The 21385-nt window shown below is 42.2% G+C and overlaps 1 protein-coding gene across 1 annotated transcript in view; it reads left to right on the top strand.

Annotated features, from left to right (window-relative positions):
• Positions 1-16488: 16488 nt before the first annotated feature.
• AGPS (alkylglycerone phosphate synthase) overlaps positions 16489-21385 on the top strand; it is a 64083-nt gene continuing 59186 nt past the window's right edge. The window contains exon 1 of the mRNA XM_075511595.1: positions 16489-16784. Coding sequence (XP_075367710.1) covers positions 16591-16784 — 194 coding nt within the window. The 5' untranslated portion in view covers positions 16489-16590. The remainder of the gene's footprint in view (positions 16785-21385) is intronic.

Raw genomic sequence — 21385 nt, 5'->3', positions numbered from 1 at the left:
ATTTCTGTAATCTACTGTGACAAATAGACCAAATGACTGAAACTGCTAGGTAAGACACTTTATTTTAGTCATGAACCCATACCCAGCCTTAGTTTTAATACCGAGCAAAAATGACATTTGAATTATTTGATTTGAATCAATGCCAAATTCAATCTTATGTAAACTCAGAAAGAGAGAGGGAAAAAAAGTCTTGAAATAAACCCAGTGATTTATGCATGGGAACATAAGGCAATAATAACAAGCAGCAATCGATTCAATTGTAATAACAGGAGTGGACGGCCATGAACAATCTGACAACTTTTCATTGGAGCTACTGTGACTGAAGGACTGGGAACAGGGCGATATTTCTACACATGGATAATGACTACAAGAAAAGTAGACTCAGGCACTGGCATTCCCAATTCCACCTTCTATCAAAAACGCTGGTCAAGCTCTGCATGCCATGCTCCACTCGCACTGCTGTGAGGTTCTCCATTGCCCAGTACAATGGAGGATGACAAATATTCCCATTCTGGAGAGAAAAATAGAAAAAATAGTTGTATCACACCTGTCTGAAATAAATTTATTTTCACGATCTAATTGCAAATAACTATGTTAAATGAAGAGCTGTATCCAGAAATGACAAACCTTGGTGTTGAGTTTTGATCTTCTGGGTCAGTCTGATTTGCCTGTTAGTGCCCTGAGTTCAGGTGCAGGGAGGCAATGTCACCTGAGCATCCCCCAGGGAGAAAGCAGGACTGCCGGCAATTTTGTCAGACATCCCACAGGGATAATGTTTTCCAGGATTATTTTATACTCTGAAGTATTACTATTTTTCGTAGGGCTTTCTTTACTATATAGCAAGCCTTTCTAATAAGGCTATGTTTGCATAACGAAATGCTAGGAGTTCAGTTCAGAAAGGCAGCCAAGACAACTTTTTAACTACACCTACTAATTCCAACATTCAACTCAACCCAAGAAAAGAGGCTGGCGGGTAGCTGCCTAGAAAGTTCGTTACTGCAGTTCTCTTTGGCCACTTGTACCCAGAGAGACCCTGAATGAGCTTTCTCTGAAGTTATGCTCAGAAAGGTCTGACCCTTTAAGCAATTCTGTCCTCAGCCAGAGAGCTCTCCTCTAATTTGATGCCTCTTGGTGGAAATTTTTTTTCTCTGAATTGTCATGCCAAACAGTTGCCTGCTTTGCTGGTTTTTTCATAGAAAGACACCTGCTCAATTTTAGATACTGTTCAGCCTGTTCCACTTCAGTGGTCTGCACTACTCCTCCGAGAGCCCTGAGCTTTTCACATATTTCAGGCTGCCAGCTCTCTTATGTGCTTTTCCCCAGCAGCCAATTTTGCTCTGAAGCTCTTACGACTGAGCCAACTTCCATTCCTTCATAAAGGGATACCCTCTTGTTATTGCAATTGAGGAGTTCCATAAGAGGCTTTTAATGTCTCCAGAGTGTTGTTATGTACAATAAAATCTTGCATTAAGCTGTACCTAACACTTGTTCATGCAATATTCATTTATTGGCAAATTGCATTTGTTTCTCCTGTTGACAAATACTTTTAGGTTTATTTCTAATACTGCAAGTACATGATCAGATTAATATATGACTGAATAAAATGTTGCGTGCTCTGTTTGGGTAGGAGGAGCAGCTCAAAGCCTGAATTCACTACAATGCACGCTGCCATCTTGTGTTCTGAAGTTCTAGATAATATAAAAGTGCACACTATACGTAGAGCTTTTCACAAAATAGGAGTTGGCTATATGAGTGCAATATGCAATGTTATCAAAAGATGTTTACTGTCATTTTCTTTTCTTTCTTGTAAAATGTAGGATAGTCCTTGAAATAGCAAGTCTCACTGGTAACTCTGAATTCATCCATTCCATTTAATAAGGATCCATTCCATTTAATTCCATAAGGATCCATTCCATTTAATTAGTGATTTGTGGGTAACCCAGTAAAAAAAAAAAGACTACAGAGAAAATTCTGCTACAGCCAAGCCATTCTCTTTTTCCAGCAATAAGGTCCAATATGGAGTCCAAGGAGTAGCTCTGTTGCAAGGCAGCCTCTGAGCTGGTGTAGAGTTGCCAGGGGAGTTGTACGCCAAATGCCTCTCTTCTGCAAAAAGGGGGTATGATAGAAAAGAGGGAGGACTTGTATTCTTTCTGGAATCTCTGTCCCTTTGGAACAACTGTAGTCCGAACATAACTAGATCATCCCTGAGGCTGTTCCAGTATGCACCAGAGTACTGGTCACTTGGTTGAAAGAGGACCTAAAGTGCCATTTACTTACAAAATGACGAAAGTGAATCTAACATCTCTGCCCCGTGGTGTTTATTCAAAACTGGTCTCAAAACACAAAACCAATGACACATCTTGGTGGGTGAAGTAAGTCCTGCACGCTCTTCCTCTAAAAATGATCATTCCTTCATTATGTGCTAATCAAAGAAGTCTTTTTGTACATGCATACTTCCAATTGCTTTCACTGTATAACAGTATTTAGCTCTGCCTTTTTATTATGTTTTTATTAATTCCAGCTTCTTTCTATAGTTGTTTACTATTGCAAACATGTAGGAGCACTCTTAAACACAGCTTTGAACAATGGCTCTATAAAACCCAAAGGATTTATTCCATGCAGCTGCTGTTGCCTGAAACAAGCAAAAGCATGAAAGGGAAAAGGGTGCCAAAAATCAAATACTAAGCTTAGAGACACCTGGGGCAGGACAGGAAATAGTAAAAGCATATCAAGGTAACAGATGCCAAGGTAGAAGGGCAGAACGGCAGAGAACATTAGCAGGGGAGAGAAGCATGCTCGGCCTTTCTTGCTCAGAAATTCTCCTCAGGTTAGTTGCTTTCCATGCCAGAAACCTTTTATTCCACCTGTTTGGCATTTCTTAGCCCATTCGCAGATACTTTCGTACGTGAACTTATAGTATCTTTTGCCACCTCTGAAAGGCAAACGCTTACGGCACCCATTATTGAGTGGTGCAGGCACTGTCTCCCAAGGTTACTTTTTATGGCTTACATGCATAATATACTACTGCACAAAGTTTAAACAACCTCCCTCTCTTGTGAAATGAGCAGTTGGAATGATTCAAAAGAGCTTTTGCTCCTGTAATGATACTTTGATAATATTTTACTGCTTTTTAAACTTGTCTTCAAAAGGCAACGCGTGTATTGTGGTCTGGTTGCATAACCTCCTGTTTCAGTAGGAGGAGAACATTAGAACTGTTTGCACAACACATTGCAGTCAGTGTTTAAGTAATGCAAAAAGGTTATTGAAAAGGACTTTGTCATTTCAAAACCTGGAATGCTTTGCTAAGATTGTTAATGCTATTTTATTTACTTTATCTGCCTGTAAGATTCCTGCCAGTTTTCTTAGTTTTCTAGCATAGAGTCATACTTTCTTAATTATATTCTTTGCTGTGTTGCCATGTGAGAGATTTTCAGAAAGAAAAAGCTAATTGGCTACATATGAGGAATAATAAATCAGTAACTCAAATTGTGCTAGAAATTATATCAAATAAAGCAGGAAACTGTTTTCTGTAATCTCTGTACTACAGTAATCTCTTACAGGGCATACATATACCTCCCTGGTGATTGAATAGCGCTGGCTGTAATAGTTACAGGAAAAGCAGAAGGAAGAAAACTACTGCAAACAGAGCAGGTCTGGGAAGGGAACTGACGCCTACTGTGTCCTCAGTTCCTGGAGACGTGGGTTGACAAAGCCTGTGACTGTGGTCAGTCTAAGCCTCTTGAGCACCCCATGCTCCAGCTTTTGAGCGTCTGCCAACTGTTGCCATACTGCGTTGGACTGCATGATGTCCTAGCAACGGATAAGCGTTTGCTGTTTCCATTCCTAGTTTGTTTGTTCCATTAGCTAGTTCATTCTGGCATTGTGAGACCTTTACTGATGCTAGAAGATGCCTGTCCATCAGCCTGCCTATGCTGGTAACTACCTACTGTGTAAAAGTTAACGGTGGGGGATACAACATTAGGGATAAGTCTAAGCGTGTGAGTTGAACCTGTCCCCTCTGGATAAGTAATTGTACATTGCAGTACCATGTCTGAGCTGCTGGGTTAATCTTGAATGTGAACTTTGGAGAAAATACTAGCTCAAGTCTAGACTTTCACGTTCCCATCTAGGAGCACCCTCCAAGCACCTGAAGTCACAGGCATTAGGCAGAACTGCAGCCACTGGGTGCAGCTGGGCCCAGCTAAACCTGCAATGCCCTTGGGAACAGCAACAAACTTTCAGAGAAAGAACAAGATCAGAGAATGGCAGATAGAGTTTCATTGAACAAAACTTCAAAGCATTTATTTACATTTTCGCCTGTAATTAAGCTTAATATTTCTAAGCTTTTCCAGGGATATAAAGCCTACTGCTTCTGTTATTGCAGCCTTTCGCACTCCTGGTAGAAGTAAACCACCACACATCCCTGGAGTACATGCTACGCTTCCCAGAGGCCTTGCATGTATTTTACTGCTCAAGGAGAGCTATCTGAAGAAAAGGGAGATCCACCACAGAGCACAAAATAATCAAGCCTTGAATTTAAAGTTATCGTAGGTTTTTGTTTTATGTTTTAACAAAGCTGCGTTTCCGTTAAAGTGTCCATCTGCAGGGCTATAAATGTTAGCAAGAAAGCCTCTGCTTAGGTTTATTTTCTGTTACCAAGAGCAGTTGGCCATCTGCTGGGTAAAAGGAAAGCTGTGCTTTGTTGCCTTTGGAAGCAAAGGTCACAAATAGCACACCCCAGTCCTTTGCCAATGACACATTTAGGCTTTGTCTGATCAGAAAAAGTCTTTTTAACCCACCCTGCTCAGCTTACCAGATCTCCTTAGATCAGAACTCAGTATTGTGCAATTTGAAATGGCTTTCACATAGAGATGCTGTCTATGTGAGACTCTTCCTGTCCCCAGATGTGGTAGGACATAGGAAAAGATGAGGCTTGCCTTTTGCCACCAGATTTCGGGGTACAGCTTCAGCCTCTGTGTTCCAGCATGTGAGGTGGGGATGTCTGTGCTGGCTGGGGACTCCAGGACCCACTGCCTGCTCTGTCTGGCCTGTGCTGGCACTACCTGCAGGGATTTGCATGGCTGCGGACACTGCAACAAAAGCTCGCCACAGAGGTGCTGATTCAAATCAGCTTGTCACAGTCCAGCACTCCAGAAGTCTGGGACACGCTTGCGTGCAGGGGCTGCTGACTCCGGAGTCTTGCTCCAACATTTAGTACATTTTAAAGAGTCCTGGGGACAGTGTGCAAGGTAAGATGGAGTGAAAAATGAAGGGGGGGGGGGGGGGATTGGAAAGCTTTTCTGTTAAATCCAGTCAAAGCATAACTGACTGAAATCTCAAGCAAGATTGACAAGGCATAAGGATCAAGTCTACCTCTTTTAACACAGCCAACAGTGCTGTATGAGTCAAGTAAGAGCTTCGGAAGGCAGGAACGCTTGGCAGTTCTGGGATACATGGTATCACCAGGAAAAGAAATCTGAGGCAAATAGTTTTTCCTTTTTAATTTTTAATGGTGTTTAGAAACTGGTTAGAAGCTACAATAAAATGTTTTTAGACACTATAACAGAAGTGTCTAGAAAATACTTTGCTGATAAACAAATACACATTTCAGTTTACTACAAAATAATTGCTGAAAAGCTTTCTGTAGAAGGAATGTACTATGTCTTTGCATTCCTGCTCCAAGAGCAGAGAACTCTCCACTGAAGATCCAAAAGCAGTGCTTTCTGCTCTGAGTGTTGGAGAGTTTGGATGGTGTACTGAGCAGTAAATGAGGAATTTAAACATCTTATTGGAGGAATAAGACAGAAATGATCTCTAGCCATTTAATGAAAAATTCAAACACAGAAGAAAAACTCAAATTAAGGACTCAAGAACAGGTATTTCAGCTCTGTCTTGCTTTCCTGTGTACCAGGAGTGTCACCCTCTCCATTCCAGCTGAAATTTGGTATTTAAATAAGGGTAAGGCAGTTTTAATGCTCTTGGCCCAAGCTGCTTTGTACCAAGATGTCCAGGGTAAGTACTATTATTGTCACGGCAAGACAATTGTCCTGATAAATGTCTCAATTTTCTAACTCTCCCTCTGCTGAATTTGTTATCATGGTTTTATTCTTCCTTCAGTCACAAGGTTGTACTATTATCCTTAACTGCCCTCTTAAAACTAATCCATACATTGGCCAGGAGGGAGTGCTCTAGCAGGGGAGCCAACACTATTATCCTAGAGCCTTGCTGTTCCAGCAAGCTTGGGAATGATTGCCCTGAGGTTTCTCACCAAGCTGCTTTCAGTTCACAAGAGCATGAGGAATCACTCAGTACTTCTTTTTATGCCTAGCCATTAGGTATATTTACAGTAGTGCTTTCTCCCTCAAAGTTTGGCACTGCTTTCTTTGCCCCCACTTTCTGTTTTACAACTGTTCCTTTGCCCCTAAACTTCCAGTGCTGCAGCGCTGAGGAGCCGTGAACACAAGGACAGTTTGTTTTTTTACTTCTCAACATACAAAGAATGTTGTGTTAAAGAGAAAATAAATTCTGTCTTTCTCTCATTTGAAAATGCCTACCTTCTTCAGCAATATCATTGCATGTAATGGAGCAGTAAGCTGGTCCCCTATCAAACAAAGAAAGCAGTAGAGATTAATTATCTCACAAATATTTTGGAGAATCAAGCAGTTCACCCATTTGTGCTGCTCCATTTCCCATGTTTTCAGCTGAAAGAGCAGGCCGCTGTCTAAATTGATGGCATCCTTTTCAGCTGAGACCAGCTTAATCTATTTTGTGTTCTTCAAAAAAGGAGCTGCCTTTGTTATCCCTTGTATGCACCACATTTCTCTATTGAAACAAAGCACTGGTGAACAGCACTGGCTTGACAGTGCCCGAGACTGGAGCCCTCAGGTCTGGCAAGGCAGCAGCAGCAGGAGCATTTAAGGTGTCCTGCTGGTGCAAATTCAGCAAGATGAGCTGAAGCTATGCTTTAAGTTTATATAATTAATTAAACTTCTACAATACAATAATCAAATACACAGATGAATTCAAATCACATCATCATCGGGAAGGACACAAAATTTTAAAAAGTTAAAATCAACAAATTACCAATAATTCCAGAAGTGAAGGGGAGACAGTCTGCCAGGCTGCCTGCTATGACTCTCGCGATTCAGTCCCCTCTAGCAGTGCTTGCTTACTTATAGGTAATGATGCTTTTTAACAGTTCTTTCCCATGACTATCCACTCTGCCCTTCTCCAGGACGCTCTCCCTCTCATCACAAAGACAGTTTAGCTGCCTGCGGAGCAGCTGCTGAACTGCTCCGGTTTATGGCCTTGCATATTCAGGTAAATTACCACTCATTCCTCTTAATATACTGTGCTGTAATTTGCAAAACCCTGAAAATCATCCCTTTTTACTAGCATCTCTGATGTTAAAACTGTATTTTAAAGACTGCAACTGATTTGCATCTGAGCAGAAATGTTGCTACTCATATAAATATTCTGTTCAGCTGCCTTTGACTCCCCAGCCTAAATTATAGTTGAATCAACATTTGTTTTGTTTCACAGAATGACGGAATTAGCTACATTTGTTCAAACTTCCTTGATTTACTACTTGATCTCATTATTACTACTTCAGCCTGTCTCCTCCTTCTGGTTTTTGTTTCTCAGATGGGGCAAAACTGAAGAGCTTGGACCCAGGTCTGGGAAAAGAAGAACGAAGATGAGGTGTGGCAGCTGCGTGCTTCTGCCCAAACCAAAATGCAAATGCTATAGTACTGGCATAATGATAATCTAGCTGAATGTAAACCAGGAAATCACTCCCTTTCTGCTATGGTTAGCCACGAGTGCAACACCACATGGTGGATGGAGCTCACCAGCCTGAGGTTAAGCTCCCTGTTCACGGCTCTGTGCCTCCGGTTCCTCTTTTGGTGACTGCAATTCCCCCTCCCCATTACACCATTCCTCAAGGAACAGCAGACGTACAAAAGAAATATGGTAAAAGGACACAGAAGATCTTGTGTTCATGGCATTGGCAGTCTCCTACTGAAGCTTTCTGAGGCACAAGCACATAAAAAGCCATTGCTAGATGTTCAGTTTGCCTCCATTATCTTGCCATATAATTGCTTAGGGTGCTTGATCTCCTCTTGGCACAGCACATGAAGAGACCATTAAATGCCTAATACCAACACCTGTTTCTGTCTACACTCTGCCTGACTCTTATCTAAGCTATTCTCATCATCTTTGCATGTGTTCTCGAATGTCTTTCTAAACTCAGAATCCCGAAGCATGTCTCTAAAAATGAAGGTGAACTGTATTAGTCCCCTATATCTACTTAGCACATACAGGGAAAGCATCTTTGATTTGTCAGAAGGCACGTCCGATGTGGCAATGCAGAGGGAAGCTGGCCAAACTAGAACGAATAATACAGCATTGCAGGAAACTTTGGGGGAACAGACTAAGAGGGAAGTGAATATCACTGAGGGCTGAACACAGACACAGGTACAGTGGATCGGGAGAATGGTGGCTGTTTGGATACGAGTGCATGTAGCTTAGTGCATAAACTGCAAATCTGCTGCAGGACATCAGGACACAGCTTAACCCACGCCCCCAGCAGACCTTAATGCAAGGGATAATATTCACACTTAGCTGTGCGTTGAAAGACGATGGACCTGAATTATAAAAGGATATGGGTGCCTGCATATATCAGAACAAATGCAGAGGCTTCAGAGTAGTTGTATTCTGTCTACCATTTTCACAAAGCATCTATCATGGACTGGGAAATTCAAGTGTTTAATAAAATTCTCTCCTATTAGTTATAAAATCTTAACTTCCCGTTAGTAGCTACCTTTACAGGACAATTGTACTATTGTGTGGGAGATAATTATGGAGTAATATAAGATCATATGAGGATAATATAAGTATTATTGAGACAGAGTTAACAGTTTTAATCTAAGCTGTAACTGTTTCATTCTGCTTTGACATCTAGTTCCCTCAAGATCATGGAAAAACCTATCGTTCTAAGTAAAGGAAAAAAAAACCCCAGTTGTTTCATGTGAAAAGTGACCAAAAGAATGGCACTGTTTTAAGGGAACCCTAAAAGTAGAATCAAGCACTTCAATCAAATACAACTCACATTTAAAGAGTGTTTTGTTCATTTTGAAGAGTCACATGATAGTCAGTGCATTCCATCTGGGAATGGTTTTTGCATGGTCTGTTCAAACACTCTGCCTGTCCCAAATACGGTGTTTATGCAATTACATTGCTTAATCGTGTGTCTGATATTGCATACCTTGGTATTCCCTAGAGCATACTCAGGTAATTGTCTTAAAATGTAACAGACACTAGAAGAAATTGTTTCTTCTCATTAAACTCTGAGGAAGGATTTGCCATAGCTGATTTGTTTGTTAAGCTGCCTTGCTATCTGATCTAGGAAAGTGTTTTTTTGAGTTAGCCACAACAGTTAAGTACTACAGCTTTAAATGAAATATGTCAAACATTTCTGCTAAGTTATTTGATAAATGTCCATTTTCCAGCAGTAAAGAATTCTGTAATAAGATTCAGTCAAGAATTGCACAAATACACTAGGCTTTTCATCAGCACCTTTTTCGTATTTTAATTAAGCAAGTAAAAATCCAACAGACTTAAACTGCATTCAGGCACAACCAGCCCTCTCCATACCCTTGTACTCGTCCTCCTCCTGAGATGCTATTTCTCACCCAGAAGTTGTAGAGCTCTTGTCATACCTATAATCTTCTCAAAAGGATACAGAGGCCTTGAGTTTCTAATTAAAACCCAAGCAACATCCTCTTCCACAATACAGTTTGTATGTTATGTACCCTTAAGGAGTAAAACAGTGGCTATTAGAACCAATAATATGTCTAAAGACATAAGCAAGGGAAATACAGAATTAAGCAAATGCCATTACTAGGTCATTTCTCCTTCCTCCTCTCAATTCTGAGAAATTGCGGCAGACTGGGAGAATTTTAGTGCAAGAATTTTAGTGCATCAAACTATATACATAGAACGGATTATTTAACAAAATGCTATAATACAATCTAGCTTCCAGTATCTCTGCGGAGGATCAGACGTACATAGAGATCCTAGCAGTATCCTGAGTTGATCTCACACTCCATACACATTAGAGTACAGGCGACAGGAGAGTGCCAGGATATAGGATTATCAGGGCAAATTGTTGAACTTGATTAGTGTTTACTACATCCAGCTTCTCCTGCCTCAATTCCCCATGGAACATTTCTCTACTGTCTGCTGGCTATCAAAGCAATATATTTTGGGAAAACAGAGAAGGGCATCTTTCCTTTCCAAACGTACACAACTATCCAAATGAGGAGAGTATTATAATTATATGAATTAAATGTCTCAAAAGGAAACTACCAACTGTATTCAGGAGAAATTAATAAACTGGGCTGAGAAAGGCAATGCTCCTTCTCAAAAGGGGATTTTTGAAGTTGCAACACTTCCTGCCACACTCTTCCACAGGAGGGCATAAAGCTGGAATGAAAAATGGAAGTTCTGAAAGTAAATAAAGAGAACTGAGAATAGTTATGAGATGAAGTCACCAAGACAAAATGCAGGTGTACAGGAGTTGCAACAGCCAGGGAAGTGTAGAGGCAAATAGTTTCTACAGAAGCTCCCTTGTCATGCTGGGCAGTTACACTTCACTTTAATTGACAGCTCTCTTAAAAAAGGGGAAGGAGAGAAAGTCTTGGAGCAGTAAAAAAGAGTGTGCAAACCACACTTGAGCTCCTTTGGGATACGCACCTTGAAAGCTAACTGTCTGTAAATGTCAAATTATGCTTACTTTCCCCGACACAGCCACGGGAAGCCATATGTGGTAACTATGTTTGGTTTTACTGAATTGCCTCAATAAATAAATATGAAAGCTTTTTCTCTTGACAAGCTTTTGACAGACGTTGCGGAAGAGTTGAAACTGAGCAGTGCTATACATCTCTACGCAGACTTTTCTAGGAAGCTTGCCTTTCTTCCCTTCAGTTATTTGGATGCAGCAGGACTGTCATTACAGTAGAATAAAGAAGGTGACATGAGTTCACTGGGAATCTACGAAGCATATACATTGATAAACATATCTGCCGCTATTGCTACCAGTGATAGAGTTTAACTGGTTTTACTACCAGAAGTAATCAGAAGAAACAAATAGAAATGTGTCTTATTCAGTTTGCAAAGGCCAACCTTGAACTGATTGATGCACAAACTCATCTGTGCATACAGCTAACAATTAGCAAGTATTTTTCTTTCATGCACAATGTGATATACAGAAAAGTCAGATCTGGAGTTATTACTAGTATAGAGATAATAATAATAATATATTACTAATAAGTCTGCCTTGGGGCACCAGTGGAAGGCTTAGTGAAGTCACAGCAGTTTCACGGAGGAGTTGATATGCATTTTTTAATATATTATGGACAAGGATTTAGCACTTGCTTCTCATTGATCAGCTCTTGTTCGGATACAGACTTACTTCTAAACTCTAGCATTTAGAAGCTGTTCAGATCATCTTGTTGACTGAAAGCTGAAATAGTTGATTATCTTTGATGCTTTCTCTCTTTACCAGGATAGAGTTGACCACCATGTACAAAAACACCTGTATTTTTTGTATGTTTAAAGAGAGAACATGCTGCCCACTAACCTTTTCTGTATAAAAAAGGTCAACTTCTAGTTGGAGATGCCTGGATAGGAGGTTTCATTCATGGCCCATGCTCTGCAGGCTTTTATCACCTTTTTCCTAGTTTCAGTTCCTCCTATCCTTGTGTAACCTTTCCAAATCCGGGCTGATCCTTGCCAATAGCTTGAGGTCCTGCAGGCGTCTCCCTAGCTGTAAGGTCTGAGACCTGGGCCCTTCTTGTTCCATGGCACTGAGGCCTGCAAGCTGGGCCTCATATTGTCATAAGCTGGTAGTGGATGGATGGATGTGGTGCCTTTCCGCCAGGGTCTCTGCTGACACTACAGAAATGGCACAAAGCCTAAGCAGGTCTTAGACAAATTGGCTCCTTTCAGGCAAATTTCTTGGCCCATTCAAATATCAACAAAACTCCTCCCAGAGCATGAATTACTTGGTGTTGAATGACATGTTCACGAATGGGTGTAAGCTTTCTTTTTCTTTTTTTCCTCTGGTGAAAAAATGACTAATCCAGAGGTGATCTCAAGGGCTTATGCCCTCTTCCACCTTTTATTGCCCTATCAGCTTCTTCTGAGCCTATGATTCAGCTGTGGATGTCCCACACCCATCCTGTACCTAGGGCTGCCAAAACCCCACCTCTTCTGTAGGTGGTGGCTTTTTGTACAGGGGTACAGAACAAGAAGCTGTTCTAATATATGTGTCAATCACATCTGAATAGTAGTTGAACTGGAGAAAGCAAGAACATCTAAAACACACCTTATTCAAGCAGGCGTTTCCTTCTGTTTTAACCTTGCAAGTAGTGCCATGAAATGAAGACTCTTGAAAAAATTAGTTTCTAATTTCCCATCTTTCTAGAAAGCAAAGGATTCTTTATGTTCACTTTCTCATTGACTACTACTATGATAATGTTCTTCTGTTGCCCACAGAAGCAGTGAGATGAATTAAGAATTATCTCATAACTCAAAGCTGTGCTACTTTAAAAGTGAAAAATAAGTAAAAAAGCTAAAAGTAAATAGCTTTTTCTGCTATTTAGTCAGTAAAGGAACAGCACAGGTGTGTGCTACAGCACTGGCAATTCCTCCTAGTTTCAGCTGGGACCAGGAACTTTCACAAGTTTCAATAAAACTTCTATGAAATTTTTCAAAATTCTTTTTACAGTTTAAGTTGAATATAGTACTCTATCTTCTCTTCAAGATGTGTGTAGAGTTGCTATTTCAGCAACTTCTAAGTTGCTGAAGCTTCTAAGGCTGGATGTGTATCCCATCAATTAATTTTCCACATCTGATACCTACATCTCAAGGGCTCTCATGCTACATTAGGTGATTTTCAACAATCTGTTGAAGAACTTCATTCGAGGCAAGGAAATTTGTCAGAGGAGTCTTTTCTTTTCACAGCCTGTGTATGGGTTGCCCAAGAGTGTAGCATTTGTCCTGAGCAGCATGTTCCCTCTCTGCTCTCCCACGGGACTACTAAGTGCTAGAGCTCTGAGATACATTGTTATGAAGACCTCTCTGAAAGTTTAAAGTATTTTGGCTACTTTATTTTGTATTACACTGTAAACTCCCTTTAAAACTATGTTTCTTGAAAATGCCAATTTGCAGAATTCTGGAAATGCAGGTCTTTGATGACATGAGGAGTGTCACATTGAGCTGGCACCTCACTCACACTTACAGATGCACTCAGGCATGTGGGGAAGACAGCTCACGGAGTGGCAAATGCTGCGGCTTTGGTTCAGCAACAATTAGCATACTTCAAACCACCACGTTGTAGATCTGCTGGTATTTTTACTGAAATCAGTTCTCTTTGGTGCCACAACCTTATTACTTTCAAAATTGTTGTGCTTCCAAAGTTTTCTTTTCAGCACTTCTACTTATCATATAGACTTTATATGAATCAATTAGACATATTTTTTGAAAATATGCCAGTGGTTCATTTCAGGCAAATGATGAAAACAGCGACCTCACGATCCACCAGTACGTTATGTTACTGCTTCTTTTTATGAAGATTGCCACCATTCCAAGGGAGCTGAGGATTGCATGCAGAGCACTGGCAGAAACTCAGCATTCTTACTGTAAGCAAAGACCCCTCTTGCACAAAAACGAGGTGTCGCTTAGCTGTACCTTTGCTCTGTGTAAGACAAGGGCTCTTACTGGTTTCCAAACCATACCACCATGCCTCTACCACCCCCAGTTAAATCTCCAGCCACACACACACTTGAAAATTAATTGGGAACTTTTTGGAGAATTAAGTTCTGAGGTGGTGACAAATATTTCTTATCAGATACTAGCTGAATTCAATTTTTTACTGGGAACCTCTATGATTAGGATCAAATAAATGAGCAATGGGCTCATTATTGTTCCTTACAAGTGACTGTGATACAAAGAAACATTCTAGGAAATCTGAAGCCTACTACAATGAATCTAGTATCTCTTTGCCAGTGTTCAGCAACGTGGAAAGATTTAGATAACTGTGACTTAAAGTCCCCCCAGCTATATCCAGAACTTCAGTAAACAATGTGAATGGAAATTCAGTCGAGACCAGTGTTTGTTCCCTACAGACTGCCTCCACAGCAGCAGACAGTTAAATGTGGATATGCATGAGTTAATCCAGAAAGTAGTATACAAATTATTCACAGGGGGGAAATTTAACTCCATAACCAAACTATCAAACTGCCGGCACAGCTGTTTATGTTGCAGTAATACCCGAAACCTAACCTAAAGCTGAGACCCCATTGCAACTAGTGCAATTCCTGCCCCAGGAAAACTACAGACTATTTTTGAGTCAAAGTACACAAAAGACATAAAATCAATTAACAACGGTGAGAATAAAAGCAAACCAAATAGTAGTAATACCTGGGTGGCTTTTATGTACTGCTTTTCATCAGTAGGTCTTACAGGGGTTGATCCTATATTGCCACACAGTCCTTAGTGTATTTATCTTCAAATCAGTCTGCCTAGGGAGATACTGTTATCCCTGGTTTATATATGGGGAGCTATGACTCAAAGAGGCACCAATATTGCATGTGAAGTAGGGAACGGATCCACCATCTCACTGCTTGTGCACTACATACTGCTCCCTGGAGAACTTTCTACTAGTTGCTTAGCTAATGGAAAGGTATCATGTTGAAGTATCATGGGAGAAAAAGGTCCCTGAAAAAGATTTGAAAGAGGGTAAGGTAAGAATTTTATGAGTTTTCATGCGATTTTATTTCACATACAGGACATAACAACCATAGGGGTGTACAAGGAAGGAATGAACAAATAAATCAACAATGATAGGCAAAATGTCATTATGAAAGTATTAGTAATCATCTAGAAATTAGCATTCCACTTCAAGACTTCAAAAAAACTGGTTGGTGCCATCCAACTGCAAAAGCTGATCATGAAAGTAGCTCCTGTGTGACAACTAAGTAGCCTTCAACAGTGTGAGGTATTTCCCATCACAGGGAAAAAGTTGGAAAAAATCTGAGTAGGTCATCTAGCCCATCCCCTTGCCCTGAGCAGAACTGATTATAATAATATAACCTCTGATACATGCATGTTGTCTGTTCTAAACGCTGTCTAATGAAGGTGACTTCATTCTCTATTTCGGCAGACTACAACAGTTTTTCATTTTCACTGCCATTAGAAAGTAGTCTCATGCTAATACTGAAGTTACATCTTGCAGTTTGAGCTCATTACTCCTCACCAACATAGCTGGGACATGAAGGGCAGATTGATTGCTCCCTTTCACTTCATAGCAGTCTGGACTCAGTTTGTTCAGCCTTTTTTCATTCTCTGATGAAAAACCCCTCTTCTCGTCTGTTCTCCTTTAAAATCTTTCCAGTTTCCACATCTTTTCCTGAGTGGAAATTCAAAGCTGACCAAAGCACTCCGGTGCATGATGGTAAATTCCTAGTAGCAGACAGCACCTAGGGTTGGCATCACATCTGTACCTCCTCTTAAATGCCAATTCTTCTCCCTCTTCAAAGCGATGCTACAGGGTGAATCCCAGCTGTCCCCACAGGGCTCAAGTGTGGTCAGGATCGACAGCTCTGTACCCCGCCATGGCTGTCCCAGAAGGGACATTATTACATATATTCCCACCAGTCAGTCAGCGTTCATTTTGTGGTGTGGGTTTACTGGGGGGGTGCAGATCATCGGGAGCGTGGAGCCTCTCTTCTAGCACTCTGTGGTGTGGGTTTACTGGGGGGGGTGCAGATCATCGGGAGTGTGGAGCCTCTCTTCTAGCACTCTGTGGTGTGGGAAAACCAGCCCTGTCACACAGCCCCAGGCACCTGGCTCAGCAGCCCATCACTCACCAGGGCCTCGTGTACCTGCCAACAATCACGGTGAAATCTGTAACTCCTGTAGGATTATCTGTCACCTCACCAACCTATGTCTTAAGTAACCCGCCTATGTTATTGCCATTAATTAGCATTTCATCATTAACTTAGGCAATCCTCATCTTTAAAGAACACACACACATTGCGTTCTCTCAAATCCGTTTAGCAATCTAACGGGGTGATAATTACAGCACAAGACGCGAGAAATCGCCAATAAAGCCTTTTTTTCTCCCTTGTTTTGTCACGCAAGCCCTGAACTGCTGAGGCAGGCAGCTATTCTGGCGGGCTGCACGACTGCTTATGGAAACAGGCCTCGGCTTCGAAGCTCCAGCAACATGCGCGTCCTCCGCTGCCGTCTGAGGAAAGGAAAGCCGACCGGGGCCGCGTCGCAACACAGGGCGGGCCGCCCCGCCCCGGCTCAGCTCAGCTCGGCTCGGCTCGGCTCAGCTCCCGAGGCGGCGGCAGCCCCGCGCCTCAGCGGGCCGGGCCGCCTCCCGCGGCGGCGGGGCGGGGCGGGGGGCGCGCGGGCGGCGGTGCATGCCGGGACGGCCCATGTGAGGGGAGCACCGGGAGGCGCCTTCCGCTCGCCCGACCTCTCACCCGGCGGCGATCGGCGGCACAACACGGAAGCGCGATGGCGGCTGCGGCGGAGGAGGCAGCGGGAAGCGGAGGCGGGTCCCCGTCCTCCGCCCGGCGGCGGCTGCGCATCATCTCCGGGCACCTGCGGGGCTCGCCGCGGGCTCCGGAGCGGGAAGCGCTCTCCCCGAGCCCCTGCAAGGCGCAGGGGGGCTCCGCCGGGCCGGCCTCCGGCTCCATCCCGAAGAAGCGGTGGGTGCGGGCGGGGGTCCCCACGGGGCAGCGGGCGCCGGGGAGTCCGCGCTGGGCTGGGCGGGCTCACGGAGCGGCCGGCTGTCGGTGCGGGGCGGCACTAGGGCAGCGTGTGCCGCGGAGAGCGGTCTGCTCCCGCCTGGCAACGGGCGTGGGCTGAGGGGACCCGGGGAGGCCCTGCGTGGACTGCGCGGGGAGCTGCGGGGTTAGCAGGGCTGGGAGATGTCGGGCAGGCCGCGGCGGGGGGAGGACGAGGCTAAACCCAAACGCGGGTACAGCGCTGAAGCGATTCACCGCTCTAGGGACTGAATGAAACCGAAGGAAGGTGGTCTTCGCCCTCCAACTTTAGTGAGTGGAATTGTGTTAAAATGGAAAGTCATTCACAGTCACCTTAATAACTGGAGCAGAGGTTCAGTGTTTGCAAAATACTTTGAGGCCAGTTTAGTGAAGAATGGCACGTGAAAAGCAGGGTTTGTGTATGGGCTTCCAGTCCTCCTCTGTTCACAGACACGTGAAAGCTTCACCTTGTGTGAATGCTGCCAAAAATGTGCTCTTATATTAGGATCTAACTCAAGTTTCTTAGAAATGAATAGTTTTAAGCATGTTAAGTACCTTTTTTGTTTCTTACAGTATTTTGTAGTAAAGAATGTCATGTCACATGAGACCAAGGGAAAACAAATAGTTAAATTGTCTAGTTCAAAACTGTTTCACTGGCTCTTGGATTTATTTTTCTAGTAGATTCTTTTAAATGCTACAATTATAATACCTTGATATAGTTTCATGTAACTTATCATGAGGCTCACTTTTCTGCTGGGGCAGACTTGTATTTGTTTTGTGATTTCCCCTTTCTCGGATGTGGGTTTTCTATGTATGCGTGTTTGTTTGCTATTCTGTAAGAGCATTTTAAGGTTTAGGTTATAGACAACCTACTGCTCTCCATCGAGCTGTGTACAGGGACTAGTATGTTAGTGTATGGAGGCGGTGAAGAGGCAGACAGGGCAAGTAGTGGTTGAGATAGCTGTTCCTGCTTTGAGGAAAATCCACTCAGCCTATGGTTTGCTCTCAGCTTTTTTTCAAGATGAGAGCAACGGACAGTCTGCGTTATTCTAACAGGCCATTTGTGGCCCAGGGCCACAAGCTGAGCTTGCCTGCTTTGGGACTGGGATGTCATGGGCATGTAGTCAAATGTTAACAACTTTGAAAGCCTTTAGTTCTCACTGAGCGGGGTTTAATGCTCTTGCAGGAGGTGTGTTAAACAGTGCTGCTCACTGGGAGAAATGGGTCATTCCAAAATTGTTGCCTTCCATTTTGAGTTTTTCTTTGGTTTGAATTTAGGAAGAAATCACCGTTTCTGAAAAAAATACCAGTTTAGCTAGTTTTGTGTGTTGTGTAATTTCTATAGCCAGTTATCACATCCTTGAAGAGCAGGAGAAACAGGCTTTTGTGAAGATGCATGTGACCAGAAGAGTAGCTTCTTTCTCCGTGGAAACACAGGCATAGTGAATTTAACGTCTGTACTTCTACAAGTTATCGACATAACTCTCCCATTTTAGGATTTGCTATAGGATCATAATGGATTTCTATTTTTACTCTAAATAACTTGTTCTGGATTAAGAATAAAAATTATGTTGCTTCAAGGAGCTTATGAACAAAATTATACAACTGCTGCATACACTCCCACAGTAAGGTAAGGAAGCTGCTGGAAAGCTTGGTCCGCACCATAGGTACAAATGTCTTGACGTAGCTACAGCCCAGCCTTTTTGTATGTATAGAAACAAAAGAACCATAAAGGGAGCTGCATCTCTATCTTAAGGTTCCCTCTGAACATCTGAGATGTGGTTGAAACATGTTTGAGGTGTTGCATGTGAAAATTCTGATATGTAAATATAGCTTGAATATGAGGATCTGGGTAGTTTGTGTTAGAGGATAATACCCAGGTTTTACTGTGAGTGGTGGGGGAGAAAGACAATTCTGTTGCCTATACCGATTTGGAGGTGCCAAGTGATGAACACCTGAGTCCTGTTCTAGTGACTCCCAGCTAATCTGGAGCTGGTTGATCTATTCATGAGACCTAGAAGGTTGGTTGAAAAATCTGGTAAAAATAGCTGACCTATAGATGGGTACGGTGATACTGTGTGACTTTAATCAGCAATATTAGGACAATTCAAACCCAGATGCTTTTTTCTTGCAGTCTTCTCTATGATGATTCAGCTTTTCTGCCTCTTTTGAACTATTACTTTAATTTTTCCTAGCAAAGCTGCAGTCACAAGTACCTTAAGCAAAATTTTTGTTCATTATGCCTGTTGCATCTTTCCTGTAGTGTTTGAAATGGTGTCAAAGCTATGGACACTATTGTACCAGATTTAGGTGCACTCTCCTCACGTTGCATTTCTTCCACAAAGTAGAACACTCCCTATGATGAAAACCTTATGTAGTACTTTAGGTGTATGTCTCCGATCATGGAAACTTTTTTCTGGCTGCGTATCCAATAGTCACTAGACAGTGATCTGCAGAAACATGGCTTTCTTGTTGATAGTTGAAAGACCAAACTGTTAAGGATCTTATCCAGACATTTTTCATCACCAGTGAGGGGAGGAAAGAGAGTATGTGGAATTGACTGAGAGTCTGTGGGTGCTCATCTAACTGTACCTGTTTCCAAATAAAAATGCATGTGAAGGCTAAACAATGTGTTTGCAAATTGATGTGTTTAAAGATTGCAATATGCTTCCTAACTTTTAAAATGACGGTTATCGAGGTGAGGAAATTCCTCAAAAAAAGACAAGCAACTCTATTCTTAGATGAGTATACTCTTGAGGGAAATCTTAGGTACTATAAGAGTGGAGAGATGTTATTTCTTGGTGGCATTCCTGGCTTGAATTTCCTATTAATTCAGTGTTGCAGTGGAAGATGGGGATCATAGTTATACAATGTGTGTTGAAGCTTTAACAGGATGATGGGCATGCTGAAAAACTTACTACAAAAATTGAATAGGAAAAGAACTCTTCCTTGAAATTACTTTTTCTGAACTTTTATGTTATGCTGTTGACTTTTCCTGACTGGTTATTAGTAAGCTCACTTTGCTGGTGAGACTTGAGTTAAAAACTTACTTAATCTTCAAAATAACTGCATGTATGTGAAGTGTTCAACTTGTACTGCTTTGGACACTGCATGTCCAGAGAAGGGCAACGAAGCTGGTGAAGGGTCTAGAGCACAAGTCTGATGAGGAGCGGCTGAGGGAACTGGGGTTGTTAAGCCTGGAGAAAAGGAGGCTCAGGGGAGACCTTGTCACTCTCTACAACTACCTGAAAGGAGGTTGTAGCGAGGTGGGGGTCGGTCTCTTCTCCTAGGTGACAAGCCATAGGACAAGAGGAAATGGCCTCAAGTTGCGCCAGGGGAGGTTTAGATTGGATATTAGGAAAAATTTACTCACCGAAAGGGTGGTCAAGCATTGGAGCAGGCTGCCCAGGGAAGAGGTTGCGTCACCATCTCTGGAGGTATTTAAAAGATGTTTAGGTGTGGTGCTTAGGGACATGGTTTAGTGGTGGACTTGGTAGTGTTAGGTTTATGTTTGGACTTGATGATCTTAAAGGTCTTTTCTGACCTAAATGATTCTATGAAAACAGTGAGGTGCTACAATTCCCTAGAACACAGTTGTACCAGAGTAACTGTTACATATGCTAGAAAGTAAGGGTGCCTCAGAGGTGGAGCATGCACTGACATCAATCTTGCCATAATAGCTTGTATTATAACTTACTCAAATCAAACTTTAAAAAATTGGTCCTTGTTAAAAGGGAATATTGATTGAGTGTAACTAAATGTTGACTCAGTAGCTCGTAGGCTTAAAATTCTTCTGTCCTGGAGCAAGAGAAAGCAGGGCAGGATTTCCTGATTTTTTTCCTCTCTCTTCATGGAGAAGCTTCTTTCCTGTGGGATGAAGAGAGGCTTGTGGATCTCTATTAATTATTATGGACATGCTGTTATCCAGGGTAAACTAAGGGATGAGTGTATAGCCAGCTGCCTCCTCTGTATCAAGTTCACACCCAGATTGCTCAGGGTAATGTGTTAATATTGCCATACTTTTATATAGATTCTTGCAATTCTTGCTGTAGTTGCTGGTAATGATTATGACTATATTGAGCAGCAACATGAATTAACTCTCTTTGAGAGTTGGTACTACTTGAATTTAACAAGTAGCATCAAAGAGGCTTCATATCTTGCCACCAGTACTCGGAGCAATCTTTATTTCACTATAAACACTTAACTCAGACAACAGTGTTTAAGCAACACCTGACACTAAACTGAATCCTGGTATAGCCGACTTCTAAGCTTAAGGTGGTGGAAACTTAGGGCAAAGAAGGAAAGGGCTGCTGCCACTAGAGAGCCTTAACAAATTGGAAGAGTAAGAGCCTGTTGCATTGAGGAAGGTGTGGCAGTTCACAGGAGGCTCTGTGACTGCATCAAAGCAGTTAATTGCTAGTCAAGGTTAATTCTTGAAGTAGAAGAACAGATAAAGAAGATTCTCATATGGAAACATTAGCCTGATAAAAGAAAATGTTATAATCTGAAGGCAAATGTGACTTCATGTGCAACAGCAATTCTGG

The sequence above is a fragment of the Mycteria americana genome, chromosome 9 (assembly GCF_035582795.1).
Source record: "Mycteria americana isolate JAX WOST 10 ecotype Jacksonville Zoo and Gardens chromosome 9, USCA_MyAme_1.0, whole genome shotgun sequence".
NCBI classification, from domain to species: domain Eukaryota; kingdom Metazoa; phylum Chordata; class Aves; order Ciconiiformes; family Ciconiidae; genus Mycteria; species Mycteria americana.
The sequence above is the reverse complement of the archived record's forward strand: the minus strand, read 5'-3'. Positions and strand labels throughout refer to the sequence as shown.